General features: G+C 39.7%; 1 protein-coding gene across 2 annotated transcripts in view; it reads left to right on the forward strand.

Annotated features, from left to right (window-relative positions):
• GOLGA5 (golgin A5) overlaps positions 1-13009 on the forward strand; it is a 46333-nt gene extending 33324 nt beyond the window's left edge. For both annotated transcript variants that reach the window (XM_007987642.3, XM_007987643.3), the window contains exons 10-13: positions 6514-6739; positions 8472-8577; positions 10466-10529; positions 12544-13009. In XM_007987642.3, coding sequence (XP_007985833.3) covers positions 6514-6739; positions 8472-8577; positions 10466-10529; positions 12544-12624 — 477 coding nt within the window. In that variant the 3' untranslated portion in view covers positions 12625-13009. The remainder of the gene's footprint in view (positions 1-6513; positions 6740-8471; positions 8578-10465; positions 10530-12543) is intronic.
• The last annotated feature ends 238 nt before the right edge of the window (positions 13010-13247 follow it).

Here is a 13247-nt window from a genome sequence, read left to right on the forward strand (position 1 = left end):
TTTCAGGCTGACAGATTTCTTAGAGAAGATACAAAAAGCATTAACTGCAGAAGAAAATGATAAATTGCTATTCATAAAAATTAAAATTTTCTTCTCTTCAAAAGACATCGTTATAAAAATGAAAACAGGTAAGCCACAGACTGGGAGATAATATTTACTCTATGTATATACATATATCTGATAAAGGATTTATAACCAGGATAAGAACTCTTAATAATAAGGTACGCAGCCATTTGTTTTAAATAGGTAAAAGACTTGAATAGACCCTTCCAAAAAGAAGAAAAAAGCATACCTTGTTTTATTGCATTTCTCTTTATTGCAGTTTGCAGATACTGCATTTTTACCAAATTGAAAGTTTGTGGCAACCCTGCGTCAAGCAAGTCTATCCACACCATTTTTCCAACAGCATATGATCACTTCATGTCTGTGTCACATTTTGGTAATTGTCACAGTATTTCTGATTTTTTTAATTATATCTGTTGTGGTGATCTGTGATCAGTGACCTTTCATGTAACTATTGTAATTGTATTTGGGGCACTACAGACTGCACCCACGTAAGACAGTGAACTTAATCCATAAGTGTGTGTGTGCTGACAGCTCCATCAGCTGGCCATTCCCACATCTCTTTCCCTGTCCTCAGGCCTTTCTAGTCTTTGAGACAGAGCAATATTGAAATTAGGCCAGTTGGCCGGGCGCGGTGGCTCAAGCCTATAATCCCAGCACTTTGGGAGGCCGAGACGGGCGGATCACGAGGTCAGGAGATCGAGACCATCCTGGCTAACACGGTGAAACCCCGTCTCTACTAAAAAATACAAAAAAACTAGCCGGGCGAGGTGGCAGGCGCCTGTAGTCCCAGCTACTCGGGAGGCTGAGGCGGGAGAATGGCGTGAACCCGAGAGGCGGAGCTTGCAGTGAGCTGAGATCCGGCCACTGCACTCCAGCCTGGGCCACAGAGCTAGACTCCGTCTCAAAAAAAAAAAAAAAAAAAAAAAAAAAAAGAAATTAGGCCAGTTAATAAATCTACAATGGCCTCTAGGTGTTCAAGTGAAAGGAAGAGTCACATGCTTCTCACATTAAGTGAAAAGCTGGAAATGATTAAGCTTAGTGAGGAAGGTATGTCAAAAGGCAAGATAGGCCAAAGACTAGGCCTGTTACACCAGTTAGCCAAGTTTTAAGTGCAAAGGAAAAGTTCTTGAAGGAAATTAAAAGTGCTACTCCAGTGAACACACGAATGATAAGAAAGCCAAACAGCCTTATTGGTGACAAGGAGAAAGTTTGAGTGGTCTGGATAGATCAAACCAGCCACAACGTTCCTTTAAGCCAAAGCCTAATCCAGAGCAAGGCCCTAACTTTCTTCGATTCTATGAAGGCTAAGAGAGGTGAGGAAGCTGCAGAAGAGAAGTTTGAAGCTAGCAGAGGTTTGGTTTATGAGGCATAAGGAAAGAAGCCATCTCCTAAATGTAAAAATGCAAAGTGAAGCAGCAAGTGCTAATGGAGAAACTGCTGCAAGTTATCCGGGAGATCTAGCTAAGATCATTGGTGAAAATGGCTGCACTAAACAATAGATTTTCAATGTAGATGAAACAGCCTTCTATTGGAAGAAAATGCTATCTAGGACTTTCATAGCTGGAGAGGAGAAATCAATGCCTGGATTCAAAGCTTCAGAGGACAGGCTGACTCTCTTGTTAGGGGCTCATGCTGCTGGTGACTTTGAGTTAAAGCCAGTGCTCATTTATAATTCTGCAAATCCTAAGACTCTTAAGATTGATGCTCAATCTGTGCTGCCTGTGCTCTGTACAGGGAACAACAAAGCCTGGGTGACAGCACATCTGTTCACAGCATGGTTTATTGAGTATTTTAAGCTCACTGTTGAGACCTACTGCTCAGAATAAAAGATTCCTTTTAAAATATTACTGCTTATTGACAACACTCCTGGTCACCCAAGAACTCTAATAGAGCTGTACAAGGAGATTAATGTTGTTTTCATACCTGCTAATACAATATCCATTTGGCAGCCCAAGGTATAATTTTGACTTTCAAGTCTCATTATTTAATTAAATTAATTAACTTTCTTATTTTTATTTCTTGAGACAGAGCCTGATTCTGTTGCCCAGACTGGAGTGCAGTGGCCTGATCTCAGCTGACTACAACCTCTGCCTCTTGGGTTCAAGCAGTTCTTGTGCCTGAGTCTCCCAAGTAACTGGGATTACTGGTGTGTGCCACCACAGCGGGCTAATTTTTGTATTTTTGGTAGAGATGGGGTTTTGCTATGTTGGCCAGGTGGGTCTCGAACTCCTGGCCTCAAGCAATCCACCTGCCTCAGCCTCCCAAAGTTCTGGGATTACAGGCATGAGCCACTGCACCTGACCAGTTAATTTGAGACAAGGTCCCACTCTGTCACCCAGGCTGGAATGCAGTGGTGTGATTTTGGCTCACTGTAACCTCCACCTCCTGGGCTCAAGTGAGCCTCCAACCTCAGTTTCCCAAGTGGCTGGGATTACAAGTGTAAGCTACCACGCCTGGCTAATTTTGTTTATTGTTTGTAGAAATTAGGTCTCACTATGTTCCCCAGGCTGGTCTTAAACTCCTAGGCTCAAGTAATCCTCCCCTGTCAGCCTCCCAGAGTGCCTAGATTATAGGAGTGAGCCACCATGCCTGGTGAGTCTTATCGCTTAAGACATACTTTTTATAAGGCTATTACTGCCATAGATTCCTCAATTGGATCTTGAGGCATAGTCAATTGAGAACCTTCTGGAAAGGATTCACTACACTAGATGCCATTAAGAACATTTGTGATTCATGGGAGGAGGCCAAAATATCAACATTAACAAGAGTGTGGAAGAAACTGATTCCAACCCTCAAGGATGTCTTTGAAGAGTTCAAGACTTCATTGGAGGAAGTAATTGCACATGTAGTAGAAATAGCCAGAGAACTAGAATTAGAAATGGAGCCTGAAGATGTGGCTAAATTGCTGCAATCTCATTATAAAACTTGAACAGATGAGGAGTTGCTTCTTACTGATGAGCTAAGAAAGTAGTTTCTTAAGATGGAATACACTTTTGGTGAAGATCCTGTGAACATTGTTGAAATGACAGCAAAGAATTTAGAATACTACATTAACTTAGTTGATGAAGCAGTGGCAGGGTGTGAAAGGATTGACTCCAGTTTTGAAAGATGTTCTGCTGTGAGTAAAATGCTATCAAGCATCATTACATGCTACTGGGAAATCTTTCATGAAAGAAAGAATCCATCAATGTGACAAACTTTGTTGTTATCTTATTTTAAGAAATTACCACATCCAACCCAGCCTTCAGCAGCCACCATTCTGATCAGTCAGCAACCATCAACATCAAGGCAAGACTCTCCATCAACAAAAAGATTAGGACTCACTGAAGGCTCAAATGATGGTTAGCGTGTTTATTTAAAGCAAGCTTGGGCCGGGCATGGTGGTTCACACCTGTAATCCCAGCACTTTGGGAGGCTGAGGCGGGTGGATCATCTGAGGTCAGGAGTTTGAGACCAGCCTGACCAGCATGGTGAAACCCTGTCTCTACTAAAAATACAAAATTAGCCAAGCATGGTGGCAGGCACCTGTAATCCCAGCTACTCAGGAGGCTGAGGCAGGAGAATCACTTGAACCCGAGAGGCAGAGGTTTCAGTGAGCTGAGATCACACCATCGCACTCCAGCCTGGGCAGCAGAGTGAAACTCCGTCCTCAAAAAAAAAAAACAAACTTGTCCGATCCGACCCATAGTCAATCCAACACAAATTCGTAAACTTAAATCATTATGAGATTTTTTTGTGATTTTTTTTTTTTTTTTAGCTCATCAGCTGTTGTTAGTGTTATTTTACGTATGGCCCAAGATAATTCTTCCACTGTGGCCCAGGAAAGCCAAAAGATTGGACATCCCTGATTTAAAGTATGCACATTGTTATTTTAGACATAATGCTACTGCACTCTTAATACACTACAGTATATTGTAAATACAGCTTTTTGTTGTTGTGTTTTGGAGACAGGATATTACTCTGTCACCTGGGCTGGAGTGCAGTGGTGCGATGGCAGCTCACTGCGGCCTCGACCTCCCAGGCTCTAGTGGTCCTCCCGCCTCAGCCCTCCGAGGAGCTGGGACTACAGGCATGCGCCACCACACTTGGCTAATTTGTAAAATTTTTGTAGAGGTGGGGTCTTAATATGTTGCCCAAGCTGGTTTTGAACTCCTGGACTTAAGCAGTCCTACCTTGACCTCCCAAAGTGCTGGAATTACATGCGTGAGTCACCACACCTGGCCTAAATATAACTTTTATATGCACTGAGAAACCAAAAAATTCATGTGACTGACTTTATTGCAATATTCACTTTATTCCAGTGGACCAAACCCATATTATCTCTGAGGTGTGCCTGTATATGAATGATGAAATAAGCATGTGAATAGGTGCTCAGAGTCATCACTAAGGTATACTACCACACACCCACTAGAATGGCTGAAATGGAAAAGATTGGCAGTAGCACGTGTTGGTGAGGATGTGGTGCAGCTGGAACTCTCACCCACTGCTGGTAGAAGTGCACAGCAGCACAACCACTTTGGAAAACTGGCTATTTCTGATAAGGCTAGCATACATGTAACCTGTGACTTTAGGTATTTACCCAGTGTAAATGAAGACGTATGACCACAAGAAGACTTGTACATGAATATTTATAACATGCTTGTTCATAAATAGCCCAAATTGGAAACAACCCAAATGTCTATCAGCCCCTAATGGATAAACAAATTGCAAACCATTCAGCAAACTGACACAACTCAGATGAATTTTTTTTTTAAAGCCATATGCAAAAGGATTCATACTGTGTGATTCCACTCATAAGAAATGCAAGAACAGGCAAAACTAAATTCTGGTAATAGAAATCAGAATAGTGGTTGTCTAGGGTGATGGAAATATTCTTTGTTTCGATCTGGATGCTGTACTGTCAAGCATTTGTCACAATCCATGTTCTGCTTAATGCCTGGGTATTTCACTATATAGATTTTACCTTCATTAAAAAAACCTTGAAGTATGTTGATTAGGGGATCATAGTACAATCCTAAAATTGAGCATTCTTTTAAAAATAGTAAACTTTAGTTTATACTGAAATTCCATCTGGTGGTTATTTGTTGTGGTGTGCTTAATTTGTGGGGAGTGCTGTAAAGAATTCGTAAGAAAGGAAGCTAATGTTTTAAGTACCTGCCATGTGACAGGTAGCATGTTAGGTGTTTTATATGTTAATTTAAGTAAGCATCGTATCCATGAACAAGGAAACAGGCTCAGATTTAACAGCTTTCCCAAGATATTGTAGCTAGGAAATGTCAGAGCTGGGGTTTTAAACTAAGATCAAACTTTTTTCAAACCTGTATTGATGTAGACAATGATTCTTACCCACATGAAGCTGACTTACAGTTTCATTGAGGAGGCGAAATTGACTCCCATAAAATAGCGTTATCAGAGTGACTGATAAATACGAAGACACTTACCAAGAAGGCTAAGATTAACCTGGGCTAGAGTGATTGGAGAGGACTTCAACAAAGAGTATGAAGTATGTTGATTAGGGGATCACAGTGCAATATTAAAATGGAGCATTCTTTTTTAAGTAGTAAATCTTAGTTTATATTCAATATAATTCCATCTGGTAGTTATTTGTCGTGGTGTGCTGAATTTGTGGGGAGTGCTGTAAGGGATTTATAAGAAAGAAAGGCAGGTGGAGCCTAGATAAGAGAAGAGGACTGTTTCCAAATAGAGGAAACGTGGCCGGCAGAGCAGAGGCTGGATGAGAGTAGAGGGAGATGGTGACAGACACAGACACTACCAGATAGAACATGGAACGAAGGAAGTCGTTAAGTACCAACTTTCAGCCAGAGCCTCCTAGGACAACTATCGTTTACTGTCCCTAAATACCATGTGCAACAGGTGCTGTCATCTTCACGTACAGATGAGGAAACAGATTCAGAGAAGTACAGCAATTTACCCGAAGTCGAATAGCTTGAAAATTGCAGAGCAGAGATGAAAACCTCAGAGTGTGATCTTTGCACTGCACCATAACTGTTGAATGATGGAGGCTTTTGAATCCCCATTGAAAAGTATGGATTGTGTCCTCTAAACCCATGCTTTGAAATATTTTGACTGTGTTGCCTCAGTAAGAAATACAGTTTACATCCTGTCTCAATACTCACATGCACTTACATGTACAAAACCGAAACAGGAGTCTCACAAAATTATAACTTTTATGTACTATGTGTTACATAAATATCAGAATATGTCCCATTCTATTATATTGCATTTTTTTAGATGCCGATTTTGACCCACCAAATTGATTTCATGACCCTACTGTTTTTGAAAATCCCTTCTGTAGACATTGAGTCAGTATAGAGTTTAGAGAAATCCATGAATGCCACAGTTTACCTATGAAAATGTAGTAGTGTGATTTCTGTATTATAGGACTTTCATTTTATATAACAATTTTGTGAACACTTTCTCTTTCAGCTTACCAATAAAACTTTAAGCAATAGCAGTCAGTCTGAATTAGAAAATCGACTCCACCAGCTAACAGAGACTCTCATCCAGAAACAGACCATGCTGGAGAGTCTCAGCACAGAAAAGAACTCCCTGGTCTTTCAACTGGAGCGCCTTGAACAGCAGATGAACTCCGCCTCTGGAAGTAGTAGTAATGGGTCCTCGATTAATATGTCTGGAATTGACAATGGTGAAGGTAACCAAAAAAGGAATCTCAAAAGAACATTTCATTCAAACATGGTTTTGAAAAATTACAGAAAGACTATTTTTATTTGAAAGAAAGTTCATCCAACGAAGGACTCAATTTTCTGATATGAGACCTGGGCCATGCACTGTTTAGTATTGTTGTTAGTGAACCAGATAATGGACTAGTTAATATTCCTTACTGGTATTAGACTTGGGAAAAATAGTCTGAGGATTGAAAATTATATTGAAATGTCTGAGCTACTTAAGAAGATGATGCTGATAAGGCGAGGAGTTCAGTAGAGAGGAGCTTTCAGGACACTTGAAACAAGATTTGCTTTAATAATCTTCCAGTAAATAGTTAGGAGTATTAGAGCTAATACCTAGTGCACATAACCATATCTGTGCTCTATAATTTTAATAAATATATAGATTCCCAACATATGTAATAAAAAATAATGTATAAGATAGTATAAGCATCAGCAGATCAGATATTTAATCTTAGAACTTCATAAAGTCTACAAATTGTCATTCAGCAAATTTCTCAGTTCTTTGGCTTTAAGTTATTTCTTTTAATTAAAAAAAAAAATGTTTAAGAGATACTGGGTGCCAGGTATGGGGATGGCATTGTAATTTAAATAGGGTGGGCAGGGAAGACCTCACTGAAAAGTTTCACTACTTTAAAGTCCCAAAAGAGGTAAGGTAGTGAACAATGAGGAGGCATAGAAAAAAAGTGTTCCAGGCAGAAAGAGCAGGCACAAAGTCCCGGAGGCAGGCATGTTCCTGGCATGTTTCAGGAACAGCAAGGAGGCCAGGGCCTCTGGAGTAGACTGAGTGGAGATGACACTTGTGTAAGATGAATCCAGAGAGCTTGGAGTAGGCTGTTGAGGCCCATATGGGGACGTTTACTCTGAATGAGGTAGGAAGCCATTGAAGGATCTTGAGAGGGGGGACTGATCTGACTTGCACTTTAATAGGCTGCCTCTGACTGCTGTGTCAAGAATAGACTGCAAAGGGCTAAAAGTGGAAACAGGGAGACAGGGCAAGAGGAGGCCAGAGGTGGGTGGGTAGCCATTGCAGTAATCCATGTGAGAGATGGTAGTCTAGAACTGAGTGGGATTGTGAGGGTGGACTGAGAATTTATTTTAAAGGTGAGCTGACAGAATATGCTGGCAGATCAGATACGGAGTTTGAGAGAAAGGAGTCCAGGGTTTTGGCCTGAGCAGATGGATTGGAATTGTGATGTCCTGAGACAGGGAAATGGCAGCTGAGGCAGGTTGACAGCTAAGGCAAGAACTCCAAATTGTAGTGTCAGGCAGGCTTTGGGGTGCCTGTTAGACATCCAGATGGAAGTGAATAGGCAGTGGGATGAGTCTGGCAGGGGATGAAGCCTCTGGGCTGGAGTACACATTTGGGAGTCCTCTGCTTCATGGAGAGACCACCCGGCCTCACTCCTCCTCGCACAGGAACAGAGGGCCCATTAACACTTAGTATTTGTAAATTTCTTAATTTTTGCTAAAATCATTTTCTTATTTAAAAAAATTTTCTTGTTGTGGATACGGACGTTTAAACGTTTATGTCATCAGATTTACCTGTCCTTTCTTTATAGTTTCATCTACTTTGGGGTGATGCTTAGAAAGTTGCCCTTGAAAATTTCTTCCACATGTAATCCAGTGTATTTCCTATTATAATTGTCTTAGTTAATTTTTATGTCAGTACACTAATTTATTTTTTTATTTAAACAGGTACTCGTCTGCGAAATGTTCCTGTTCTTTTTAATGACACAGAAACTAATCTGGCAGGAATGTACGGAAAAGTTCGCAAAGCTGCTAGTTCAATCGATCAGTTTAGGTAAGCACAGCCAGTAGGGATGAGTGATGGACCATCAGCTGTTTTTATGTTTTTCAGGGCTTCAATCACAGTGACTCCCATCAAGCAGAGTCTATATTTAAAGTGACTTACTCCTTTCATGAGATTTTACACTTAAATACGTTTTTATTTATTTTACAGTTATATTACACTTTCACAAAGTGACTTACTCCTTTCATGAGATTTCAGTGTCAAGAAATTATGTCAAGGGGTCTGCCAATGCCTACATTTTATTGAAGATGATTAACCCTGACTGTATCTCTTCTTTCTATAATGAGTTCTATTTTTAAAAACTTCATTAGATTTTATTGAGAAAGCCTCTGCTTCATGTAAAAGTATCCATTTGAATGTTTTATCCCAGAATTTTATCATGTGATTAGAATAAAAGATGCTACTATATATAACTGAACAGTACTCATTGTATTATATATTTTATATAGATAACAAAATTTATGTTTATATGTAAGTTTTTATATTAGCAGACATCTGCCTTATCAAAAAAAAATACTTTAATAGTTTACATATAGCCTTGATAAGGTTCTTGTCTAAATAACCTACCGTGCCTTTTTTCTTTGTAGTGTTTATAATGAAAAGTTTTAATGAATTGTGGCACAATCTTTTTATACCTTTTTGTGTCAGAATTGAGCTGTTGTTTTAAAAATAAGAAGAATAATATACCAAGATGACTGAAGCCTCAGAAATAGGGTGCCACATCCATTATCTCCAAATCAGGCACATCTGGTTCAACTATTCATTTGTTCAACATACATAGTTGTTTGAGAACCTGTGTGCAAGACATTGTGCTAGTGGCAATGAAAGAAGCAGAAAAAGGGGTATTTGCTTCTACATGTACCTGTTTTGATAGGGAAAAATGTTGCAGAGGCGTAACATGTACCTGTTTTGATAGGGAAAAATGTTGCAGAGGCGTAACATGTACCTGTTTTGATAGGGAAAAATGTTGCAGAGGCGTAACATGTACCTGTTTTGATAGGGAAAAATGTTGCAGAGGCGTAATAGGTCTGGACAGTATATTGCTTCCACACTATTTATTCAAATGCATGAGTTTTTATAGTTTTGTACCTTTTAGAAGCATATATCTGTGCAAAAGCTTCTAGGTTAGCTATTTACAGGTTAATGCCAACCAGACTCTTTCTTTCCCCAGTCACATAGTTGACACCCACCTTATCTTTTGTAACTTCTTTAATTCCGCTAAAAAAGATTTAGACTGGGTGCAGTGGCTCACGTCTGTAATCCCACCACTTTGGGAGGCTGAGGCAGGCAGATCACCTGAGGTCAGGAGTTTGAGAGCAGCCTGGCCAACATGGTGAAACCTTGTCTCTACTAAAAATACAAAAAAATTAGCCAGGTGTGGTGATAGCGGCATGCCTGTAATCCCAGCTACTCGGGAGGCTGAGGCTGGAGAATTGCTTGAACCCAGGAAGCGGAGGTTGCAGTGGGCAGAGATCGCGCCATTGCACTCCAGCCTGGGCGACAAGAGTGAAACTCTGTCTCAAAAAAAAAAAAAAAAACAAAGATTTAGAGAGGGATCAAGTTTGCCTCCTACAATTGTGGCCCTAGAATTAAGAGAAATACCTGTGCTGAAGTTTTAACAGCCAAGCCCCAAATAATGATAAAGGCATTTTATCATTTCTATATTACTATTTCTATATTACTATTTCTGTGACATTTCTATATTACTATTTCAAGTAATCATTTAACAGTCTGCTATAAAAATTATTCTTCTGTGGTAGCCACATAGTTTAAATGAGTGAAATTTATCAACATCATTAGATATTACCACAGGAAGATTTGTTTTGAGTGTGACTCTCTTCTCCTCTCTCCTCTCTCCCCCATACCTGTGTCTGCACAGTATTCGCCTGGGAATTTTTCTCCGAAGATACCCCATAGCGCGAGTTTTTGTAATTATATATATGGTAAGTAAACTTGTTTGAATAAACAATGCTGCATTTGATTTTTAACTAGTTTTTTTTTTTTTTTTTTCCTTTGGCTGCTGATCTTATTGATGTTTTAGCAATCAATTTTTTTTTTTTTTTTTTTGAAACAGGGTCTGGCTCTTGTGCCAAGGCTGGAGTGCAGTGGTGCGATCTTGGCTTACTGCTGCCTCTACCTCCCAGGCTGAAGCCATCCTCCCACCTTTGCCTCCTAAGTAGCTGAGACTACAGGCGTGCACCACCACGTCCAGCTAATTTTTGTATTTTTTGTAAAGATAGGGTTTCACCACGTTGCCCAGGATGGTCTCAAACTTCTGGGCTCAAGTGATCCTCCACCTTGGCCTTCCAAAGTGCTGGGACTACAGGCATGCGCCACTGCACCCAGCCAGCAGACAGTTTGGAAAGAGAGAACTCAGTTTTAGTAATTAAGATTTCTTTTGGTAGAGTATAAATTGACAATTCATTATGTCTAGAATATAAATTCCTCAAAGACTTTTCCTACAAATGAAATTAACTTAAATGCAGTCTAATAGTTACCTCCATTTTAAAGCCCTTCTAATGATAAAAACAATTTGAATACAAAACAGTTTTTTATCTTGATGTTGTACAGTTGCTTTAATTGTTTTCATGTGTTTTGCTTTATTTTCTAAAAGAGCCTCAAGGTTGATTTACCTTCTCCCAGATTTCTTGCCTTTAGTAAAATGGTTATAGTAGTTTGGGATGCCATTTCGCATGTACTGTGTGCCTAAGAAGGCTACTATTTGGAGTGGGTATGTCTAAAAGTAGTTGGGTTGAATTAAGATGGGCTGTTTTCTTGAAAAGAAACTTCTTTAAAACGAAATGAAATTTCTTTTCTTTAAAAAGAAATTTCTCTGTGATCCACTAGAGGGAAGAGTTATTCCTTTAAATAACAGGTGTTGTATTTTTGTTTTGTTTTGTTTTGTGTTCTGAGACTGAGTCTTGCTCTGTCACCCAGGCTGGAGTGCAGTGGCATGATCTTGGCTCACTGCAATCTCCACCTCCCGGGTTCAAGCGATTCTCCTGCCTCAGCCTCTTGAGTAGCTGGGGCTACAGGCACGCGCCACTGCACCCAGCAAATTTTTGTATGTTTAGGAGATGAGTTTTCACTATGTTGGCAATTTTTGTGTATTTAGGAGATGGGTTTTCACTCTGTTGGCCAAGCTGATCTCGAACTCCTGACCTCAAGTGATCTGCCTGCTGCAGCCTCCCAAAGTGCTGAGATTACAGGCATGAGCCACTGCACTTAGCATAATAACAAGTTTTTAAGAAGAAAAGCGTGGGGAGTACAAAAAAATTGAATGCCATCAGAAAGCATTCAGAATGTGCCCCAGAGGGGTTGATTTCCCAGGTGTTAGTGATTATGAGTAACACAGGCACTGTCATGAGATAGTGCCCAGGAGATGTGATTTCTGGCACACTACAAAGTGGTGAGGCTTTGTAGTCCAGCCTGGGTGACAAGAACGAATGGAATCTTGTATCATTTCAGCACTGCCATGAGGGAATTAAATTTGTCACTGTGGATCGTGTTCTGGGCCCTATGTCAGCCTCTGAAACCTGACACATTATTCCTGTCTAGAATATTTTCCCATCTCTTCTTCACCAAACATTGGTTAAATTCTCTTTCAAAATACCGACTATAACTGTTCTAAAAATGTTTTCTAACCAACTTCACGTGTTGTCTAGCAGTTTTAATCACTCTGCATTATAATCACCTGATTGACTATTTTGCATACACGTGCATATTGTGAATGTGTTAAAGTTCAGGGCTTACTCCTCTCAACTGAATTCTGTAGGAGTAGCAAGTCTTTATTACCCTCCATTGCACTGAGCTCATTTAGTTGTTTCATTCATTCCTTCATGTGTCCCTTAGGGGATACTGAGGCAGGTAAGACATAATGCCTGCCCTCAGTGTACAGTGGGCCTTGGTAAAGATTGGTTTATTGGCTAATCCACAAATTGCTTTTTCTTTCTCTAGGCTTTGCTCCACCTCTGGGTCATGATTGTTCTGTTGACTTATACACCAGAAATGCACCACGACCAACCATATGGCAAATGAACCAAGCCCAGTTGTTGCGGTGATTGGTTGTCTTTTTGTAGGCTTGGGATCTGCAAGAAGGCCAGTTGCCTAAAATTTCTGAGAACAGTGCACAAGATTATTTTATCACTATAAGCTTGTAACTTTTTAAGTTATTATACATGTATTCTACCTAAATCTTCCTATTTCCTTTAAATGGTAAGAGTTTCTAAAACAGACAGTAATTTAACAAGCTCAGCTCTGCTTTTACTGAGTTCAGTGGTCCTAATATATATGTAGAGAAAGCTGCTGGGGTTGTTTATCTCTGTACAGACCATCTGTATGTTAGGTGACATTGATTATGGGTTATAATCAGGGAAACTAATTGTATTTAGTGACAAAAATAAAAAGTTTTCTTTTTTGATAATTCAGTCTGCTTTTGGATTTTCATATATTTAACTTTACAAAGAGAGATTTACTTTTTACATGTTATAGGCCTAATTGGTGTAAATCTTTTTATAAATACATAAATAAAAGAAAAATGTGCATTTTTCTTTTCTAAAATAATGGTTTTTCATCGCCATTAAACAAGACCTTTCCAGGTGGACTTTAGTGTATAGAACCAGAAGGAAAGTAGCTGAAGTCACTTGTAAGTAATTCTTAGT

The sequence above is a fragment of the Chlorocebus sabaeus genome, chromosome 24, assembly GCF_047675955.1.
Source record: "Chlorocebus sabaeus isolate Y175 chromosome 24, mChlSab1.0.hap1, whole genome shotgun sequence".
Classification (NCBI taxonomy): Eukaryota; Metazoa; Chordata; class Mammalia; order Primates; family Cercopithecidae; genus Chlorocebus; species Chlorocebus sabaeus.